The sequence below is a fragment of the Oncorhynchus gorbuscha genome, linkage group LG25 (assembly GCF_021184085.1).
Source record: "Oncorhynchus gorbuscha isolate QuinsamMale2020 ecotype Even-year linkage group LG25, OgorEven_v1.0, whole genome shotgun sequence".
Taxonomy (NCBI): domain Eukaryota; kingdom Metazoa; phylum Chordata; class Actinopteri; order Salmoniformes; family Salmonidae; genus Oncorhynchus; species Oncorhynchus gorbuscha.
Window position 1 is genome coordinate 29,915,321 of NC_060197.1, and position 22,693 is coordinate 29,938,013.

At 43.9% G+C, this 22,693-nt stretch overlaps 1 protein-coding gene across 4 annotated transcripts in view; it reads right to left on the reverse strand.

Moving 5' to 3' along the window:
• Positions 1-2,148: 2,148 nt before the first annotated feature.
• LOC124013685 (fragile X mental retardation syndrome-related protein 1-like) overlaps positions 2,149-22,693 on the reverse strand; it is a 28,534-nt gene continuing 7,989 nt past the window's right edge. For 2 of the 4 annotated variants that reach the window (XM_046328100.1, XM_046328099.1), the window contains exons 5-17: positions 21,352-21,500; positions 20,877-20,970; positions 20,516-20,632; positions 20,226-20,396; positions 20,017-20,095; positions 19,686-19,795; positions 19,183-19,269; positions 6,884-7,112; positions 5,941-6,120; positions 5,408-5,608; positions 5,191-5,295; positions 4,920-5,005; positions 2,149-4,831 (exon numbers count right to left, since the gene is read on the reverse strand). In XM_046328100.1, coding sequence (XP_046184056.1) covers positions 4,724-4,831; positions 4,920-5,005; positions 5,191-5,295; positions 5,408-5,608; positions 5,941-6,120; positions 6,884-7,112; positions 19,183-19,269; positions 19,686-19,795; positions 20,017-20,095; positions 20,226-20,396; positions 20,516-20,632; positions 20,877-20,970; positions 21,352-21,500 — 1,716 coding nt within the window. In that variant the 3' untranslated portion in view covers positions 2,149-4,723. Of the gene's footprint in view, positions 4,832-4,919; positions 5,006-5,190; positions 5,296-5,407; positions 5,609-5,940; positions 6,121-6,883; positions 7,113-19,182; positions 19,270-19,637; positions 19,796-20,016; positions 20,096-20,225; positions 20,397-20,515; positions 20,633-20,876; positions 20,971-21,351; positions 21,501-22,693 lie in introns of all 4 variants that reach the window. The other 2 variants (XM_046328098.1, XM_046328097.1) reach the window with 1 other exon arrangement.

Consider the following 22,693-nt stretch of genomic DNA (forward strand, 5'->3'; position numbering starts at 1 on the left):
CATTCCAATCCGAATAGTCGGCAATGTGTTTGGGACAAGCTCAGCTGCACATCTATACATTATCGATTCTTCCACGCTCTAAAGTGGAGTGAAGTCCACAGGGTTCCTTCCAACTTCTCCCAGACATTTTATTTTTTGGAAGACTCAATTGAACTACAATTTCAGTTTAAGAACATTTGGAGTAAACTGCCAAAAGTCTTGCAACAGAATCCGACTAATGAATACACCACCGATTCCTTCTTGGGCAGGTGTACACTGCTGCCCCTTGTTGGACTAATTCGGATCTGCCACCTAACTGCTGTAAAAAACTTGAGGCAGCCTACACAATTTACTTTACTCAAATCTGGGACATGATTAACCTTGGGGAGTGACTATCGCTGGGTTTATTTTTTTCCACTACTTGGTATTGGCATCAGATCTTTTTCAGAGCTGATCTGATTGGCCAAAAGACAAATTAGTGGAAAAATATAAATTGGGCTTCATGTCTAAACGGAGCCTGTACTGGTGTCATAGTCACCTGGCCATTTATAGAATTCATCCGTCCCATTGCTGGCAGTCTTCTGGCTACAGCATCACATCCCTCCTGGGTTCCTTAATCCACAGAACAGGCTGTTTAGACATTCTGCATCCTTAATGGAACGCCTTTCCCTATATAAACACTGAACAAAATATAATTGCGACATGTAGTGTTTTTTCATGAGCTGAAATAAAACATCCCAGAAATGTTCCATACGCACAAATCTTAGCTCTCAAATTTTGCACTTTTTTTTACATCCCTGTTAGTGAGCATTTCTCCTTTGCCAAGATGATCCATCCACCTGACAGGTGTGGCATAGTAAGAAGCTGAATAAACAGCATGTTTACACAGGTGCACCTTGTGCTGGGGACAAGGCAACTAAAATGCGCAGTTTTGCACAACCCAATGCCACAGTTGAGGGAGAGTGCACTTGGCATGCTGACTGCAGGAATGTCCACCAGAGCGATTGCCAGAGAATTTAATGTTAATTATCTACCATAAGCCAATTGCATTGATTTAGAGAATGTCAGGTTGTTCAACCGGCCTCACAACCACGGAGTTGTGTGGGTGAGCTGTTTGACGTCAAAATTGTTAAGAGTGCCCTGTGGTGGTAGGGTTATGGTATGGGCAGGCATATACAATGGACACAATTGCATTTTATCGATGGCAATTTGAGTGCATAGGTACCTGACAAGCTCCTGAGGCCCATTGTCGTGCCGTTCATCCGCCACCAGCACCTTATGTTTCAGCATGATAATGCACATCCCTATGTCGCAAGGATCTGTACACAATTCCTGGAAGCTGAAAATGTCTCAGTTCCTCCTTGGCCTGTATACTCACCAGACATGTCCCCCATTGAGCATGTTTTGGATGCTCTGGATCGATGTGTGCTCCAGTTCCCTTCAATATCCAACAACTTTACACAGCCATTGAATTGGGACAAGATTCCACAGACCACAAATTAACATCCTAATCAACTCTGAAGATGTTGCACTGCATGAGGCAAATGGTGGTCACACCAGATACCGACTGGTGTTCTGATCCACGCCCCTACCTTTAAAAAAAAAGTTCTGTATTCCAGTCATGTGAAATCCATAGATTAGGACTTAAATTTATTTCAATTGACATTTCCTTAACTCAGAAATTGTTGCATGCTGCGCTTATTTTTGTTAAGTGTATATATAATGCCATAAGACTAACAAGAGCCAGGGTGACGTGCTGCCTCAGCGATAATGGACCAGATCTAAATGCTCAGCGACTGCTTTTTTCCCCCTTATTAACATAAAGCTCCTTTCTGTATGTAGACATTATCAATGTAAGCTGCTGTACAACAGGGTTTCCTAGGGCCCACCGGGAGCACATTTAGGTTTTTGCCCTAACGCGACACAGCTGACTCAAAACCAACTCATCAAACTTGAATTATTTTCAATCAGCTGTGTAGGTGCTAGGGCAAAAACCAACCCAGGACAGAGTTTAGCGAAATTCTGCTGAAGGCTATCAATTGTAAAGGTTGGCATTAGACTAACCTATTCAATTTTACATGTCATCAGGTGAGTGATAACGGGGTTTTCAGTTATCAGTCCCAAGGTTTGTGTGTCAAATGTTCTTGATTTAGCCAAAGGGACAAATGCTTATCAAACAATGAAGTCCTTTATTGCCATCAGAACATGTGTGAAGACCAGCCTACCTGACACTGAGGAGTTGACAGTACCTGAACAGTACTACTAGCATACACGCACAGAAAGGTCAACATTCTCTCCACCCAGAAAGACATGGGGATAGTGAGCCACAAGCGGCAGATAGTATTAAAGACAACGGAGCGAGGTACACATTTCACACTATAACAAGACAAAAGTGATCCATCTTTCTCAATCCTACATGCAGGCATGCACACATGAACCAAATATAGAAATACTCAGTGCACTGCTGACGCATTAACACGCAGACAGTTGAAAAGAAAAAAAGGGGTCAATCAATCTGGGTGATTGTAATTCAGTAAACACAATCCCTAACTAGCCTCAATACTTGTGTGAACATCTATCATGCTCAATGTTACACTGAGTATTACAATAAGTATTTAATGAGGGTAAGAAAACAATTACACTAAGGAAATGGGGTTTCTTTTATTCTTAGTCATCCTTGTAAAAAGGCAGCCATATTGTGGGTGAATTTGAGTGGTGGAAAGGTATTCCGAAGCCACAACAGTACTCAAGTGTCTACGGTATGGATTCTAAAACACATTCAAGGTGGACATTAGCAGCAGTTCTAGTAGCGGATAAAATGGTGAAACTGAAACGTGAACCCTCTGCCTCGTGCAAAGCTACTGCTGAATGATCATGCAGTTGGTTTGTTGATCGTTTTAGAAAAATAGTGCAAACTCAGAAGAAATCAACCAGTTCATCTCAAAAGACAGTTGATTTCATTTCCATTTTATTTCATATTTTCTATGTGGAAAGAACAAAACGCAGTTGAGAGAGGTAACCAAGACAGTAACATGAGCCACCCCCCACCCCCCTCCCTCGCCTGTCGACCGCCACCTTTAGGAACCGGACAACCATGTCGCTTATAGTTCCATCTCAAAACACTGTAATTTCTCCTTTGACCACAACGCACAGTCGACCACACTGACTGAAGCCCTCCGCCCGTGACTGAATTGCAACAGTGTCGTGGTGCGGTCGTGCATCTGTGTAAGCCAGTGTGTGTATGGCTCTACTCATCCCTTTTGAAGCTGTGAGCATCACAGTCAGTCTAGTCTGCCTGTCTCCTCCCCCAGCCACGACCACACGGACCATTCTAGAAGGGTGAAACAACGTGGCTCACCTTCAACCCGTCTACCTCCCTTCCCTCATGGTCGTCGTGGCATGTGCGTTCAGACCGCGATTCTGCAGTTCACCCAGGCATTAGTAAGTGTGGCTGGAAGCTAGAGCGCCGTGCTACCCTACCTCTCTATTCCACACTGCTAGTGGGCCATGAGAAAAAGAGGCACTAAAATTCTCATTTGTTTAAAGTCTAAATCGATCCATATATCATCAAGTCCTTAACCTCTCATTGTTTGTCGGTCAGTCGGTCTGTCAGGATGTATAGGGACAGCCCTGGACACTAGTGTCGAGCATGGGAGACGGGAAGTGATGCAACACTTCCTCCTACCCCGCCCGGCCAAAAGAGCGGCCTCGCCTGCCTTTGTGACCTCACCACCGACCCAGGGCAATGTTCCAAGAATTCTGTGTTCTCCCCCCCCCCCACCCGATTTTAATCCTGTGGTTGCCAGCTCTCTCAACTGTGCACACGTACGTACAAACACAATCTCTCTCACACACACACACACACACACACACACACACACACACACACACACACACACACACACACACACACACACACACACACACACACACACACACACACACACACACACACACACACACACACACACGCTGTCCAGTCCACTCTCACTGAGGACAAGCGCCTTGAATTTTTTTGTTTGGCACCAGACTTTCTGGCCAGTCACTCGTTCCCTTGTTTTCTGTCCTACCACAGTTAACACCTCTACACTCTTAACTCCCATTCCCTCACTACTGGTCTGTTCTCTGAGCAAAAATAAAATAAAAACCTCTTTCCTGTGACACAAAACTCAACAATGAACTTTTTCAAATTCAAGGCACAATGTCTATCAATAATCACATCGGTCTGTCCGTCATCACCAACCGACATTTAGGCCAGGGTACGTAGCACTCCTGACACTTGTTCTTCACCGCTTGGACTCATCCGCCTATCCCTCCCTTTCTCCAGCTGGCATCTATTCTCCTCTCAACTTTTAGAGACGCTTCTGGTTGAATGGGAGAGCGACCACAAGTCCAAACCAGTAATAACATAAAAAAAAAAAAATTGTCTCGTCCTGTTTTCTGAGATTCAGTTCTCTTATAAATCAAGTCATATCCACCAGCCCTTTTGGCAACCTAGTTGTTTTTTAAAATAAGCTCTAAGTACTGATAGATAGGATAACATACACCGTTACGTGTGTTTAAGTAAGATGCGACTGTCGTTTTTTTGTACTTTTTCTCTCCCCCCTCTCACTCAAAGTATGAATCCGGTATTTTGTTGTTTTTCACTCATCTGTTTTAAGGTTTAAGTAAATGCAAGCAGGGACAGAGTTTGCCATGAAGTCTTGCTCTAGACCTGGGTTTTTAGGGGGCGGGACCTAGTCCTCTACGAGACGCCGTTGACCAGGGTCTCGCTGGGCGTGGCCATGCCGTTGCTAGGGGAACGCTTGGAGGGCACCATGCGCTCGTCCTTCTTGGCGCTGCTTCCGTTCTCCTGGGGGAACAGCAGAGGGGAAACTGTCAGTTTAACAAGTTGCTATAAGCCGGTATTTTCTACTGTGTATGTGTGTGTGTGTTTGTACTTTAGGCTCGGAAGCAGCAAGTGTCTCCTGGGGAAGGCTCTGTCGGCTCTGCGACTCGGCGCGGGATATGTAGTCTGCCACGGTCACTACAGACAAGAACCCAGAGAACAGTGATTTAAACAGGATATACTGTTTAATGACAAATCCAGCACAACACAGTGACGAATGAGACTAAGGAAGGATACGGTAGACTAGATCAGACTACCATTTTCCTCTAAGGTCTAGACTGACAACAGGGAGGGAGGTTTGGGACGTCTGACACACTGCTCACCCTCGGCTGGCTGTCTGTCATGGCTGGGGGATCCTCCCTCGGGGTGGTTGCCGCGGTTACGACGGCGGCGGCTCCTGTTGCGGCGCTGGGGTCGGCCCTCCTCATCTGATAAAGGAGAGGAAAAAAAAGAGGAAGTATGAGAGACGTAACTTTAACACTTCCAACTTCAAACTAGTCACACAGCATAACTAACACTGGTACTCTCCAGACTTCCTACCTAGTCCGTTCTCGTTGGGTCCGACCTGGCTGTCTGACTCTGTGGCAGCGGCGTCCATCACGCTTGGCTCCTGGTCATTACGGCGACGGCGGGAGCGTCTCCTGCGGTCTACTCCTCCCACTCCCTCGCTGGTGTCCGTGTCGCCCTGCTCACTCTCACCCTCCAGCAGGGAGAACGGATTGCTGTCTGGGTCCCTCAGCACTGGCCAGGAGAGAGGAGAGAAAGAAAGAGAGGCCTAGCATATCAAACTGTATCACCTTCCAGTCGAAATGAAGGAAAACTTGGTCATTAGGTTTGACCCAAAAGATCCCAGTATCACCAAGAACCAATTTGATTCATTAGAGCACACCGGAACACAACATTGTTACAGAACACTCAAAAGAGCATTTCTCATTGGACAAGGTCACAAAGTCCCTCCCAATTTCAGTTTGTTTCCTTCTATATTTGGTGCACAATGAATACAACCCTGTACCCCATTTGGACTATTAATAAGCCTGCTGTATTGCACCATTAATAAGCCTGCTGTATTGCACCTGAGCTGATAGAGTTGGTAGTCCTTGAGGCGGGTCCTCCGCGACCCCGTCCGGTGTTGGATCCACGGCCCCTGCCACCCCGACGGGAACCCCTCTCATCTCCGCCCACGCCTCGGGGCCGCTGGTCACGCTCGTTGAGGTCCTCTGACTCAGAAGCATTGGACTGCTCAGAGTTAGTACCTGGAAAACAGAGTAAGGGGCAGCTAGAAACTAAACTTCAACTGACAATAGTATAGATTATGATAGTAAGTTAGCAGCTGTTTTGTTCTGACAGAGAAATGGAGTGAAATGAACAAATGGCGAGAGGGGGATGAAGGCAGGAATGATGGAATGTGGAGTGTTTTGTACAAAACTGTAGTTTTTAGTCCCAAGTGTGTGTGGTGTACCAGTTGTCTCAGCAGAAAACCCATGAGAGAGAATACCAAATAAATAGTCAGACCAGTTGGTGTTCACTGCAGCAAAGCACGTTACCAAATCGTCATGTCGACTGACGGAGTGTAGCCTGCAAACACCAAATTCACACAGAACCAAACTATCCACTTGTAGTCAAAATAATAATTTTCCGTTTTAGATGGAAGCATGTAAGGATTGTTGGGTTGATTGTAAATGACTTAAATATATATTTACATTTTCTTAACATGAATAGATAGGCCTCTCCTGACTGATATGAAGTAGGTTGATATGGATGAAGGAGCATGGAGAAATCGTGAGTGATGGAGAACTACATCTTCGTGGAAGGGAGGGGGCGAGAGTTCAGGGTACAAGCAGACACTATTAAAAAGGTATGTACACAGCTGTACACAGTCGCTTAGTAAACATTTGAAACGTCACTCAAAGTTTAGCCTCGTTTATGATATATGTTTGTATATTGAGATATTGGTCTTATCAGATGATAGAATGCAGTTAGCAGTAAGGGATCTTGGGAGTTGTAATCTCGTCTCACCATATCCAGAGTACTGGCTGTTGGAGGGCCGGCGTCCTCGTCCGCGGCCTCCGTAGGTGCGGGAGGTGTGGGGGTTGGTGGAGTTGCTGCTCTCGTCTGTGAGGTAGCCCTTCTCCCTGTCCCCGGGGCCGGTGCCCCCGACCCGACTAGGGGGGGCACGGTACCCCACCCCGATCTGACGGAGCTGCTCATCAATCTGCAGCCGCTCCAGACGCAGCTGCTCCACTTCCTGTTAGAGACGGACATGTTAGGACATATATCATTAGGTATATTCCTATAGGGCAGAGAGACAGCGATACATGTTAGGACATATATCATTAGGTATATTCCTATAGGGCAGAGAGACAGCGATACATGTTAGGACATATATCATTAGGTATATTCCTATAGGGCAGAGAGACAGCGATACATGTTAGGACATATATCATTAGGTATATTCCTATAGGGCAGAGAGACAGCGATACATGTTAGGACATATATCATTAGGTATATTCCTATAGGGCAGAGAGACAGCGATACATGTTAGGACATATATCATTAGGTATATTCCTATAGGGCAGAGAGACAGCGATACATGTTAGGACATAGTGCCTATTAAAAGTCTACACCCCCTTAAACTTTCCACATTTTGTTGCATCATGAAGTGGGAATTAAATAGATTTAATCGTTATATCAGTCGCTAGGCTTCCATCCAATTTGGCAGATTTTCGTGCGTATATTCTCAAATCTGCGTAAAGGGCTGTGCGTAATGACAGTGCACACAAATAACTTTTGCCATTCAATTCCCATGTACTGAATGAAAAATAAAAGTTAAACGGGTTTCCATCACCTTTTCAACACTGCCGGTTGCATTGCCAATGTGCCAACTCTGGTCTTGGCAAATTACCTCTAGCCAATAGCTTGCAGAAGCAGTGCGGGTAGGCTAACTACATTGAGATTATAGAGAAGGGCGATATTATTTGCATTTGTCAAACAGCAGCCAAGCATTGATCATCATGTCACCAGAATAAGACCCTCGATATTTGTTGGAAAGGAGGATCAAGCTCATCAGGAATACAGTGTAGATGTTGTTAATGACTATTGTAGCTGGAAACAGCAGATTTAAATGGAATATCTACATTAGGCCCATTATCAGCAACCATCACTTCTGTGTTCCAATGGCACGTTGTGTTAGCTAATCCAAGTTTATCATTTTAAAAGGCTAATTGATAATGGGCCTCGGTACACCTATGTAGATATTCTATAAGAAAATCTGCAGTTTCCAGCTACAGTAGTCATTTACAACATTAATGTCTACACTGTATTTCGGATCAACTGGATCCATAAAAAAAAAGAGCTTTTCTTTTAAAAACAAGGAAATTTCTAAGTGACCCCAAACTTTTGACCAGTGTGAGTTATATATAAAAATCTCACACACACCGTAAAATTCTTATGAGCCCATAACCAACAATGCAGTAATTAAGAAATTTGCTAAATATTCTAAAAGGAAAAAGAGGAACAATAATGAGGATATATACAAGGGATACAGGTAGTCAAATTGCAGGGAGACAGGTTAGCCAGGGTAATTACGGTAATATGTAGGTAGGGGTAAAGTGGCTATGCATTGATAAGAGGGTAGCAGCAGTGTATGTGAAGAGTGTGAAGGAATGAGAATGTATGAGTGTGTGGCATCAATATGTGTGTGTGTGTGTGTGTGTGTGTTGGAGTGTCAGTGCAATTTGTGCGAGTGTGTGGTTAGAGTTCAGTGAGTGTTCATCGAGCCTGTGCAAGAGTGTCAGTGCATTTTGTGCGAGTGTGCGGTTAGAGTTCAGTGAGTGTTCATCGAGCCTGTGCAAGAGTGTCAGTGCATTTTGTGCGAGTGTGCGGTTAGAGTTCAGTGAGTGTTCATCGAGCCTGTGCAAGAGTGTCAGTGCAAAAAACAAGGGGCTCAAGGCAAATAGTCCAGGTTGCCATTTGATTAACTGTTCAGTAGTCTTATGGCTGGGGGGGGCTATAAGCTGTTCAGGAGCCTTTTTGTCCCAGACGTGGCGGTCTGGTACCGCTTGCCGTGTGGAAACAGAGCAGTTGGACTTCAGTGGCTGGAGCCTGACTATTTTTAGGGCCTTCCTCTGACACCGCCTGGTATAGAGGTCCTGAATGGCAGGAAACTCTGCCCAAGGGCAGTGTAGTAGAGATGGCATCATCTGTAGATCTGTTGGGGTGGTATGCAAATTGGAGTAGGTCCAGGATTTCTGGGATGCTGGTGTTGATGTGAGCCATGACCAGCCTTTCAAAGCATTTCACCGCTACAGATGTGAGCACTACAGGGTGGTAGTCATTTAGGCAGGTTACCTTAGTGTTCTTGGGCACAGGGACAATGGTGGTCTGCTTGAAACAAGTAGGCATGACAGATGGTAAGGGAGAGGTGGAAAATGTCAGTTGGTCAGCGCATGCTCTGAGTAAGCATCCTGGTAATCCGTCTGGCCCTACAGCCTTGTGAATATTAACCTGTTTATAAAAAGGTCTTAAAGTGGTTGCTCCACTAAAAAAAGTGTTGCGATTATGCTGCGGTACTTAGAGGTGATTGGTGGTTTAGTGCGGTACCCTGCATCACAACTTCATTGCTCCAGACCAGCGCAAGCGGGAGTTAGAGCACCGATTATGCTTTTGGGTCCCGAGGCGCAACTGTGTCTCTGTAGTACTGTAGCCTACTCCTGACAGGTCACTTTGTACAGCGCCTTAGTGGCGCGGCAGTCTAAGACACCGAATCGCAGTGCAAGCTGTGTTGCTACAGAAGCTGGTTCAATACCTGTGCTGGCCTCGACTGGGAGACCCATGAGATGACTGCAGGTTTTTGGTTTCTCACCCTCAAAAGAAAACACAATTCTAAATAAAAGCTGGCTTTATATACAAATTGAACAATGTCAAGAAATACCCCCCCTCAAGTTATATATTTTGTAAACAGTGATTATTATTATTTTGAATTATATAAAAGCCCCTTGGATATTTTCACAGATCTATTATTACCCCTGTTATTAGCAGGACAATATATATATAAAATATTGGTAATGGCACCCAAATTGCGCAAAATGGGATTGCTTGGCAGATCTCCAGCCGTATCCACTGAAATAGCGGTGGGCGCGCGCGAGGTTCAAGGCATGGGGGCAGGGGATGGGCCGCAGAGCCACGCACAGAAGACAAACCTAGCCCATGAGGAAGGGGTGGGGGTAGACCCCCACTCCACCCCACTGGGTAGCACAGAGCAACACTTGAGGGGCATTGCACTAATCATGGTGCTGACTAGGGAAACGTTCCTGCTGTTCTTAGTGCCAGTTTGCATGTTCAAACTAAAACAATGTAACTAATAATGGCGTGAAAAATGCTCCTTAGATATTTATTCAGAGGGCAGATATGGTTAAATATTAAAAGCATTAGACCTCTCACAAAAGGCATAAGACAAGTTATTTTAAAAAATGACATGAAATGCACACATTTGTAAATCCCAAACTCTGAAAGTAATTGGAAAGGTAGATACAAATGATGCTGACATTGTGGTTACAATAAAGAAAGCAAACAGAATGTAAACAAGATGCTGTGTTTTATTTACAATAGCGAGGGGCAGCTGGTGTCATTTTGAAAACAGATTTTCAAACACTTGTAGCCAGATTAGCAGGACACTACTCTTTATAGCCCGGCTAATGTAAGTGTGAAAGTCACCTTTCCAGTACTCTTCACCCCGGCACAAACTGCACCCATAACAGTTACCATTCAAAAACTAGCTGTTTACCCCCCAAAAAAGGACATTGTGACCAAAGAGAACAGACATCATTTTCATCAAGCCAGCTTCTTTCTATGGTGCTACCCGTTCCAGGGTTAGGATTTTCAAGAGGACTTGAAAATGAGCCAGAACTGAGATGATCACCAGAACTAAAAAAGGAATTTTTGTTTAAAAGCATTTTCTATACAAAAAAAAACATGTATATTGCCTATCAATGTGGAGGCATACTGTGTAATAAAAATAAATTAAATAAAAAAGGTTCAAATAAAAAATGTGAATGTGTTTTTGCAGAGAATACAACCATGCCGACAACCATCCGTGGAGATCAGTGGACAAAGGGCCGGACAACAAGCCGCACCGAGACAAAACACAAGGTTGCCAAGAAAGCGGTTAGTTTTGCTAGATTCTTAAAATGTGTACGCAGCATGTGTGTGTTGGAATCACTTTTAAGTCTTCATTGATCTACCGTTTCTATCATAAGCCACTGTAATCAATGGGGCTCAGGGTGGTACCATTCTGCTCATCTGATGAAGGGGCACATGGATCAGATTCAAACTTTGAAGATGAGATCAAGTCATTGAAGGCAGACCAGCAGAAAGAGAAACATTATCTGAGGGAAGAGATACGGGCGACAGCTGATGCATTGGTCCAGAGCGAGGCAGCATTGGTGGAGAATGACGCGTTGAAGAGGGCGAGGAACGAGAAAGTTACAATCCATGCCAGGCACACCTGTGAGCTCTGGAACTCCACCTCCGACAGGCAGAGTCAACATACCTGGCGGGTTCATCAGGTCATCCTGATATTTCCATTCCTCTTCTGACAACAGAACTTGACCAACTGCTCACTGGGCAGAGCAAGGGCCATCCGGAGCATTATGCTGTTCTACTATGTTTACTTGTGAGACTGCACAGTAGCCTGATAAGATGTAAGCCACCAGAATTTGTTTAAATACTTTATTATCCAAATGTAAAAGCATATACTGTACAATACTGTATTTCTTCATCAGCATCTTTATAATAAAATGATAAATACTCATTCAAAATGCAGATGTTTATTTGTTATGAATCCATAAAATTACTATGGGAATAAATATCACAGAACGACAGAAATATTGGAACAAAGATGTCTAATGAAGGTAAACTAATTTCAGTTTACTGGCAAATACTCTTTCAAACACACTCGGTCACGTTGTACAGCGCCATTATGGCTATTGGCAGGTAGCTGGACAATAGACTTGCCTAGGAGGGTAAGGGTGAGAATTCTATCATCAAATGTATTTCTTAGTTAGGTTGGCTGTACTACAACTAGGCGTGATTGGATTAAACTGAAATTGCAACCACCAGAAAAGATCAAACAAAAAAAGTATTATGCATCACATCTGACTGTGATTGGGAGTCCCATAATGCAGTGCACAACTTGCCCAGCATTTCTCTCCCTCTAAAAACATAAATAAATATTTGGCCTTTACTCAGATTACAATCACTCACTTTAACCCCCCCCAAACAAAATAACCTCCAAAGTATTGTTATATATTATTAAGTTGATGGCACAGTCCTATAGCCCAGCACCTACATAAAGCTGAGTGACTCACTCATTCATGGCTTTGGATCAAAATAAGTACCAACATTCTTTCTGGTAGTCTTTAATAAATAAATGTTTTGGTTATCCTGACCTGGACACCATGTACAGTATTATAATAGCCCATTATGGGTTATAAGCAGGACAATATACCTTTACCAACAGCTCTCTGTATTTTGTTACTTTGTGGATGGGGCCTCCCGAGTGGCGCAGCGCAAAATGCATTGCTACAGATGCAGGTTCGATACCCGTGCCGGCCACCAACGGGAGACCCATGAGGCAGCTTTTGGTTTTAATTTAGAATCCTCTATATGTAATTATTGGCTGCGAGTCACACCATATTTTCCAATATACTGTAGGCCTACCGTAGGTGACATGAGTCCCACTAGTGTTGAGTAATGTGCTGTTAAAAGTGGTGTACGTCTCATTTAAAGAGCATATTGAAGTTTGAAGCAATAGCCCACAACTATTTTAGCACAGTTTCACACTGCGCTGGGGCAAGCATGGGCACTGGTCTTGATAAATCAATGAGATATTTTTATTTTCACTGAATCTCCGTTTGGGTATTGGTTAGACAAAAATTATGGTGTAGAAATGTTATGCTCTTAGTGTAACCTTTATTTAACTAGGCAAGTCAGTTAAGAACAAATTCTTATTTACAAGGACAGCCTACTCCTTCCTCCGAGTTGGGGAATTGAACCCTGGTCTCCCACGTGCCTGCACGACACAGCATTCTTTAGCTAAATAGCCCAGTACTGTAGCCTACTCCCTACGCTGCAACTTTTAAAGAACGAACCACTGTACATCGGCTACGGAGAGTGTGATCACACAGTCGTCCTGGACAGCTGGTGCTCTAATGCAAGGTTCAGTGTTGCTTGCCTTGAAGAAAGCATAGAAAGAATTATGCCCGTCTGGTAGGCTCACATCACTGGACAGATCGCAGCTGGGTTTCCCTTTGTTATCCGTAGAAGTTTGCAAGCCCTGCACATACGATGAACGTCTCAGCCGGTGTAGCAGGATTCAATATTAGTCCCATAGACACTTTACCTGTGATGGTTTGTCTGAGACGTTTTACATTTTTTTTGTAATTTTGCAGACGCTCTAATCCAGAGCGATTTAGTGTGCATACATTTTTGTACTGTCAAGTATTGGTCCCCCATGGGAATCGAACCCACAACCCTGGTGTTGCAAATGCAATATTCTACCAATTGAGCCACATGTGAGACATGCATATGTATGCAACAACACATGATTGTTGTCTGTGAAACACAGCAAATTCCTACACTTTTTGGCCTAAATGCAAAGTCTTATGTTTGGGGAAAATCCAACATGTCACTGAGTAAATACCTCCTTATTTTCCAGCACAGTGGTGGCTGCATCATTGTATGCCTAATATCAGCAAAGACAGGATAGTTTCTCAGGAAGAAAATAAGCAGGATGAAGCTTCGAACAGGCAAGATTCTACAGGAAAAACTGCTTCAGTTTGCTTTACACCAGACACTGGGAGAGGAATTCACCTTTCAGCAGGACAATAACCTACAACAAAGCCAAATCTATACTGCAATTGCTTTACAACACAATGAACGTTCCTGAGTGGTTGAGTTACAGTTTTGACCCAAATTAGACTGAAAATCTATTTCAAGACATGAAAATGGCTTTCTAGCCATTGATCTAACAACTTTACAGAGCTCAAAGAATTTCACACAAAAATTTAAAATGGGCAAATATCGCACAATACAGGTGTGCAAAGCTCAGACTAACTCAAGAAAACTCACGTCAAATCGCTGCCAACTGTGTTAACACATGCATTGCCTCAGGGGTGAATATTTATCTACTAAAGGTATATTAGTTTTATTTTTCATGAATCCTTTAACACATTTGGAATTGTATTCCACTTGACATTACAGAGTATTGTGAAGATTGTTGACAAAATCACAATGAAATCCATTTCAATTCCACTTTGTAACAATAAAATGTGAATAAATCCAGGGGGTGGGGGTGTAGTCTTTCTATAGGCATTGTGTGTAAGATTCCTATAGGGCAGAGGCCAAGGTACATGTTAAGTTAAAAAGCATATGTGTAGCTAGAAGTGGAGTCAGAAGTTTACATACACTGAGGTTGGAATCATTAACTTATTTTCAATCACTCGACAAATTTCTTCTTAACAAACTATAGTCGGTCAGGACATCTACTTTGTGCATGACAAGTTATTTTTCCAACAATTGTTTACAGATAAATTATTTCTTTCAAACTTAGTGCCTCTTTTGCTTGACATCATGGGAAAATCTAAAGAAATCAGCCAAGACCTCAGAAAAAAAATTGGAGACCTCCACAAGTCTAGTTCATCCTTGGGAGCAATTTCCAAACGGCTGAACGTACCACGTGCATCTGTACAAACAATAGCACGCAAGTATAAACAACATGGGACCACGCAGCCGTCATACCGCTCGGGTAGGAGACGAGTTCTGTCTCATAGAGATGAACGTACTTTGGTGCGAAAAGTGCAAATCAATCCCAGAACAGCAAAGGACCTTGTGAAGATGCTGGGGGAAACAGGTACAAAAGTATCTATATCCACAGTAAAACGAGTCCTACATCGACAACCTGAGAAGCCGCTCAGCAAGGAAGAAGCCACGCTCCAAAACTGCCATAAAAAAGCCAGACTACAGTTTGCAACTGCACATGGGGACAAAGATTGTACTTTTTGGAGAAATGTCCTCTGGTCTGATGAAACAAAAACAGAACAGTTTGGACATAATGACCATAGTTATGTTTGGAGAAAATAGGGGGAGGCTTGCAAGCCGAAGAACACCATCCCAACTAGAGGTCGACCGAATCATCGGAATGGTAAATTAATTGGGGCCGATTTCAAGTTGTCATAACAATCGGAAATCGGTATTTTTAGACACCGATTTTACCAATTTTTATTTATATTAATATATATATATATAACTAGGCAAGTTAGTTAAGAACACTCTTATTTTCAATGACGGCCTAGGAACGGTGGGTTAAACTGCCTTGTTCGGAGGCAGAACGACAGAGTTTCACCTTGTCAGCTCGGGGGATCCAATCTTGCAACCTTACAGTTAACTAGTCCAATGCAATCACGACCTGCCTCTCTCTCGTTGCACTCCACAAGGAGACTGCCTGTTACGCGAATGCAGTAAGCCAAAGTAAGTTGCTAGCTAGCATTAAACTTATCTTATAAAAAACAATCAATCATAATCACTAGTTAACTACACATGGTTGATGATATTACTTGATATTATCTAGCGTGTCCTGCGTTGCATATAATCTGACTGAGCATACAAGCATACAAGTATCTGACTGAGCAGTGGTAAGCAGATGCAGGCGCGTAAACATTCATTCAAACAGCACTTTCGTGAGTTCTGCCAGCAGCTCTTCGTTGTGCGTCAAGCATTGCGCTGTTTATTATTTCAAGCCTATCAACACCTGAGATGAGGCTGGTGTAACCGAAGTGAAATGGCTAGCTAGTTAGCGCGCACTAATAGCGTTTCAAACGTCACCCGCTCTGAGCCTTGGGGTGGTTGTTTCCCTTGCTCTGCATGGGTAACGCTGCTTCGATGATGGCTGTTGTCGTTGTGTTGCTGGTTTGAGCCCAGGGAGGAGCGAGTAGAGGGACGGAAGCTATACTGTTACACTGGCAATACTAAAGTGCCTATAAGAACATCTAATAGTCAAAGGTATATGAAATACAAATGGAAAAGAGGGAAATAGTCCTATAATTCCTATAATAACTACACCCTAAAACTTCTTACCTGGGAATATTGAAGACTTATGTTAAAAGGAACCACCAGCTTTCATATGTTCTCATGTTCTGAGCAAGGAACTTAAACGTTAGCTTTCTTACATAGCACATATGGCACTTCTACTTTCTTCTCCAAAACTTTGTTTTTGCATTATTTAAACCAAATTGAACATGTTTCATTATTTACTTGAGGCTAAATTGATTTTATTGATGTATTATATTAAGTTAAAATAAGTGACGGTCACAAGACGCAGGCCTCCTAATTGTCCCTAGAATTTCTAAGCAAACAGCTGGAGGCAGGGCTTTCTCCTATACAGCTCCATTTTTATGGAATGGTCTGCCTACCCATGTCAGAGACGCAAACTCTGTCTCAAACTCGGGAAGGTGAACGGAAAGGCTCTGGAGCAACGAACCGCCCTTGCTGTCTCGGCCTGGCCGGTTCCCCTCTTTCCACTGGGATTCTCTGCCTCTAACCCTATTACATTGGCTGAGTCACTGGCTTACTGGGGCTCTCTCATGCCGTCCCTGGAAGGGGTGCGTCACCTGAGTGGGTTGATTAACCCTAACCCCCCCCTTGGGTTGTGCCGTGGTGTAGATCTTTGTGGGCCATACTCAGCCTTGTCTCAGGATGGTAAGTTGGTGGTTGAAGATATCCCTCTAGTGGTGTGGGGGCTGTGCTTTGGCAAAGTGGGTGGGGTTATATCCTTCCTGTTTGGCCCTGTCTCAGCCTCCAGTATTTATGCTGCAGTAGTTTATGTGTCGGGGGGCTAGGGTCAGTTTGTTATATCTGGAGTACTTCTCCTGTCCTATTCGTTGTCCTGTGTGAATCTAAGTGTGCGTTCTCTAATTCTCTCCTTCTCTCTCTCTCGGAGGACCTGAGCCCTAGGACCATGCCCCAGGACTACCTGACATGATGACTCCTTGCTGTCCCCAGTCCACCTGGCCGTGTTGCTGCTCCAGTTTCAACTGTTCTGCCTTATTATTATTCAACCATGCTGGTCATTTATGAACATTTGAACATCTTGGCCATGTTCTGTTATAATCTCCACCCGGCACAGCCAGAAGAGGACTGGCCACCCCACATAGCCTGGTGCCTCTAGGTTTCTTCCTAGGTTTTGGCCTTTCTAGGGAGTTTTTCCTAGCCACCATGCTTCTACACCTGCATTGCTTGCCGTTTGGGGTTTTAGGCTGGGTTTCTGTACAGGACTTTGAGATATCAGCTGATGTACGAAGGGCTATATAAATAAATACATTTGAGATCATTCAGTATTGTTATAATTGTCATTTTTACAAATACATTTAAAAAATAAAATAAAAATCTGCCGATTAATCGGTATTGGCATTTTTGGTCCTCCAATAATCAGTATTGGTATCGGTGTTGAAAAATCATATTCTGTCGACCTCTATAATCGCAACCGTGAAGCACGGGGTTGGCAGCATCATGTTGTGGGGGTGCTTTGCTGCAGGAGGGACTGGTGCACTTCACAAAATAGATGGAATCATGAGGTAGGAAAATTGTGGATATATTGAAGCAACATCAAGACATCAGTCAGAAAATTAAAACTTGGTCGCAAATGGGTCTTCCAAATGGACAATGACCCCAAACATACTTCCAAAGTTGTGGCTAAATGGCTTAAGGACAACAAAGTCAAGATATTGGAGTGGCCGTCACAAAGCCCCGACTTAAATCCTATAGAAAATTTGTGGGCAGATCTGAAAAAGCGTATGGAGCAAGGAGGCCTACATTCCTGACTCAGTTACACCAGCTCTGTCAGGAGGAATGGGCCAAAAATTCACCAAACTTATTGTGGGAAGCTTGTGGAAGGTTACCCAAAACCTTTGACCCAAGTTAAACAATTTAAAGGGAATGCTTCCAAATACTAATTGAGTGTATATGTAAACTTCTGACCCACTGGAAATGAAAGAAATAAAAGCTGAAATAAATCACTCTACTATTTTTCTGACATTCCACATTCTTAAAATAAGTGGTGATCCTAACTGACCTAAAACAGGGAATTTTAACTCTAATTGTCAGGAATTGTGAAAAACTGAGTTTAAATGTATTTGGCTAAGGTGTATGTAAACTTCTGAATTAGACTATGTGGACTGGCAAACATTTATACGATTTGATTATTTATTTAGCAACATAATGGGACCCACCCATACTTATGGGCCCTGCTCAAAAGTAGTACACTATAAAAAGGGAATAGGGTGTCATTTGGGATGCACATTTGGTGGGGAAAACCCCATCACTGCAGAGTTAACACAGCCTTAAGTCATGTGACTTTACCATGTGCAGCAGTTTGATGTGATTTCCCAGTGGTTTTGTGAAATAAGCCATGTAAGAGCCAAACACTACGTTCTGCAGTGTGTACAAGGGGGTGGTCAGTTTAGGCGTTTTAGGGATTGGGCTAAAGTACAGACAGCAGTTTACTGGAAACTTTTGGTTAGGTGAGGTGGTTGAGGGTGGAAGGGTTGGAGGGTGTCACTTCAGAATGCGACAGCTGTCGCCACTGAGCCTTGTGTGAGGTGGCTGACGATGGGTGAGGGGGTGCAAGAATGAGTAGAGGGTGCGTTATTTTTGGAGGCTAGGGTCCAGATATCCTGTAATCTACACCCCTACCCCTCGTCCCAACCCTGAGTAGGGGGCTATTTTTAAAAGCACAGGGTAAGGGCAAAATGGAGCCGCTCTCAGCAGCTTTCACATGAGGTAGGTGGAGGAGGGCGGGACAGGTGACCAATTTGGAATGATCTGACACCACCTTCTACACACTACATCTACTCCCCTCTCCCCATACAGAAGTGGTGGTGTGTAGAATACACAGAAGAACACCAACCAGTGTAAGACAACGTCTTCCATGAATGTCCACACAAGAGTAGCTAGACTAGAACTTGCCCCGGAATCAGGGTCAGATATTTTTTCCATTCCCTTTAACGGTTATGGTTAGGGGGGGTTGGGTAATCTGATCCTAAATCTGTGGGTAATGGGAACTCCTACCATGCGTCTATATTCTGGCCATTGGCCCACAGTACGCATGTAAGCATGTATAAAAAATACATAGGCATATAGGGTCAATATACATCTTAACGTGTCGTAACAGAGAGGGGTCCAATGTTTAATTGACATGAGCAGAGGTCAGGCCTGAGAGTGGCAGTGATCTCTCCCCTCTGTGTGTGTGTGTGTGCGCGCCTCACCTGTAGGTAGGCCACATGGTACTCCAGTAGGGCCTGGGCGTTGCTGATGTTCTCTTTAGTCCCCACAAAGACAAAGGGGACCATGCCCTGGAGAGAAGGACAGTGTAAGAGAGTGGACTGGTAGACTGTTACGCTTCATTATACATTTGGAGGTGGACGAGTCCTGATGTTTAGTCATGGACATTTGGACACATTTGTGCATTTCCATAAGGGCCAAATAACTGGTGTCTTTAAATTGATGTAGAAATACATAGAGGTTTCTCTTTGAAGGGACATTTTTTTTTTTAATAAAGTGGGGGAAAGCACACTGAACAACAGTGATATACACCAACCGATGGAGTGGGCCCAAGCAACCCCTCCTAGAATAGGTACAGTACAGACATGCAGCGGTAACTGAAATGGGACAACTGACAGCGTCAACAGACCAAGCCTATGGATTGCAAAATTCCATTCACCTCTTCTTTAGGGGCAGTGTCTTCTCTGCCAGCCCCCTGCTTGCCTACCTCCTCACGGGGAAGCTTTTTGTCATTGTCCCCCTCGATCCGGACCCGCACCACCCCCGACTTGTCCACAATCTCCTGGATGACTTTGCCGTTCTTGCCGATCACTTTTCCTGGGAGAGGAGAGAGAGGAAGAAGAGGGGGCATTTGGAGACCAAGGATTAGCTGGATGAATCTGTAAACATGGGCACCCTCAGATATCCTGTCCAACTTGCCCTCTAGTTTATATCAAATTATAAAAGATGCCACAATTCAGACAATCTTTGTTTCTCAGTACATGTGTATGCAGGAACTTTCCCGATTGACTAAATCATGGGGGTGGGGCGTCACTCACCTACGAGGTTCCTGGGCACCTGGAAGTAGTCTTCTTTGAACTCCAGGAAAACCCTGGCCAGCTTCACCGCTTCTGGGGTCTGCAACGCAAACACAACATAAATCCAACCTGCCATTAAACACATACAGAGAGAGATAAAGGCTGACAGCCTGCCACACACACGCTGACACACACCAAGACCCCACTCTCACCACAACATACCCACCCACCTCTCCGTAGATCCTGAAGGTGCAGCTCTCCTCCTCCAGTTCGATGGCGGTGACACCAGGCACCTTCCTGGCCTGCTGGATGTTGGCACCGTGGGAGCCAATGGCCAGACCCATCAGGTCTTCGCTTACCTTCACCTCTTCCTGGTACGCGGACGCCAGCTGCTTACTTGTCTGGGGGACAAGGACAATAGGGTGTCTGTCTACATGTTGATGGCCAGTCTCCAAGTTACATTCTCATGCGTGTTTGATTCTAACTGAATGAACATGGGAGGAGAAGTGTGTGTGTGTACCTCAAGGTGTTTAGTGGCTTCTTCGTTGCGGGACATGAGCATGAGCTTGGTACGGATGCTGCGGAAGTGCATGTCGCTCAGGAGAGCAGCACGCTTCACTGTTGTCTCATTTGTTGACTAGAGAAAGCAGAAGTGTTAGTCTGAGAAAGCTGGTTAAAGAAGAAAAAGGGACATTAGTAAAAACGCTAGCCTTGTAGCACTGCTCTCAGAGTAGGAGAGCTGATCTAGGATCAGGTCCCCCCAGTCCATATAATTGCATAATAATGAACTAAAAAAGGCAAACTGATCCTAGATCACTAAGCTTCTCAGAGTAGGAGTGCTGAATACAGGCCCTGAAAGCAGTAGTGGCTGTGATACTGACCAGCACGATGAGCTCGTGTGAGGCTGCACTGTAGAAGATGCAGTTGGCTCCAATGGCTTTCCTGAAGTCTTTATGGATGTTGTCGTTCGCACAGCTGTTGGTTAAAAAAAAGAAAAAATAACTTGGGTCAAACCACAGTTATTCACAACAGTGCACTAGGTTGCTACTGTGAGAGGCTGATGGCCTGCCCAAAAGACAGCTCTAAGACAAAGCTCCAATGACAACATTTCAATGTGTATAACTGTCTAAACAAGAAACCCTTCACAAATAGCACCCTATTCCCTACATAGTGCACCACGTTACGGAAGTAGCCTTTCAATAAATAGGGAGCCATTTCAGGTGCAGCCAATGTACTCCAATGACTAGTGGAGTAACATGTTGCCTCTGGTTGTTCAATCTGAGTACAGTACTACAGCGCCGCCCCAGTGGTGAGGATGGTGTAGTGCACTGCCGGGATCAGAGGTCAAACACTCACATGTTCCGTAGGTCTTCTGGGATGGCGATGGGGACCTTGTGGAAGGAGTTTCGGGAGGAAGGGCTGTTGGGGTTGACGGGCCGGATGCGTTCGTGCGTGACGATCTCGTTGTATGTGGCGTCGCACGCTGCGTACTCGATAACGTAGAACTAAAGGGTTCAAATAGAGAGACAAAGGTTCTCAGAGATGGCGAAATTGCAAGAGAAGGAAAATATTTAATGAATAGAAATAGACCCAGATTAATATAAATATGGGTAAAATAACAAGGATCATTAAAAAAAAGAGTATATTTTACACAGAGCTCCACCATAAACCTTTATTAATAAACAACGTTTCAATCCTGCAAGGATCTTCGTCAGATCATTTCAAATAACAAGGGTTTTCAGAGATTGAGAAATGGCAAGAGAAATAATGTGTGCAGAATAATAATAATGGGGACTATATATAGTGTGTAGGGCTAGATGAGGTACTTCTACCAAACTACCTAGGGAGCAAACAGAGCAAACAATCAAACAGCCAAAGACGTAAATTATTCATTCCACACAAGACAACTGACATTGAATATTCATAGGGCTTTGGGTCAAGGTTAATCAGAAATGGCACTTCACTTCTCTCTGTAATTCAGCTAAGGTTTTATTCATGTGATAAATTAACCAATAGTCATTTTCTTAGTCCCTTCTGACAGAGCGCGAGAGATGGAACTCCACACAAAGCACAAACCACACAAAGCTGACATTCCAAACCTTTATCACTGATCAAAAGTGTGGTCAAATCCAGCATCAAGCCTCACCAACGCCGTCCGCATGCTTCCCATTCGAAACAGTTTGTGCATATATTATGACGACAATGTGACATTTCTGTTCGTTTTGGTCGCCGGCAAGGTTTTTTGGGGAACTGCTAATAATACTAGGTAAATTTCATATTCACAAATGCAAATGGTCTAATTCAAAACCAAACTTTATTCACTTTATAAACGAACTTAAACAATATGGCACTACTTTAACTAAAATGAAAAACAGAAACATTTTTCTCGAGCCAAGCGGAAGTTCGGAGCCAAAGTCCACACTCCATTGGTCATTAGTAGGGATTCTTCAATTAAGTGTTTGTTGTCATTCAACGATACTCGTTTTCATGCACATTGACAAATAGGCTACAGCGCCAAACATCTTGGACGCAACATTGCACGACTTAGATCCCCTCTGAAAAATTATAAAAATGTACCACAGATTTCTTAAATCATCTACTTTGAATAAGCATAGACTGGCTACGGCTTCTTAAGATGAACAAACATTTCCATTGCCGCCTTCTCGTTTTCCAAGCAAAGGTTGTTTTTTTTAAAAAT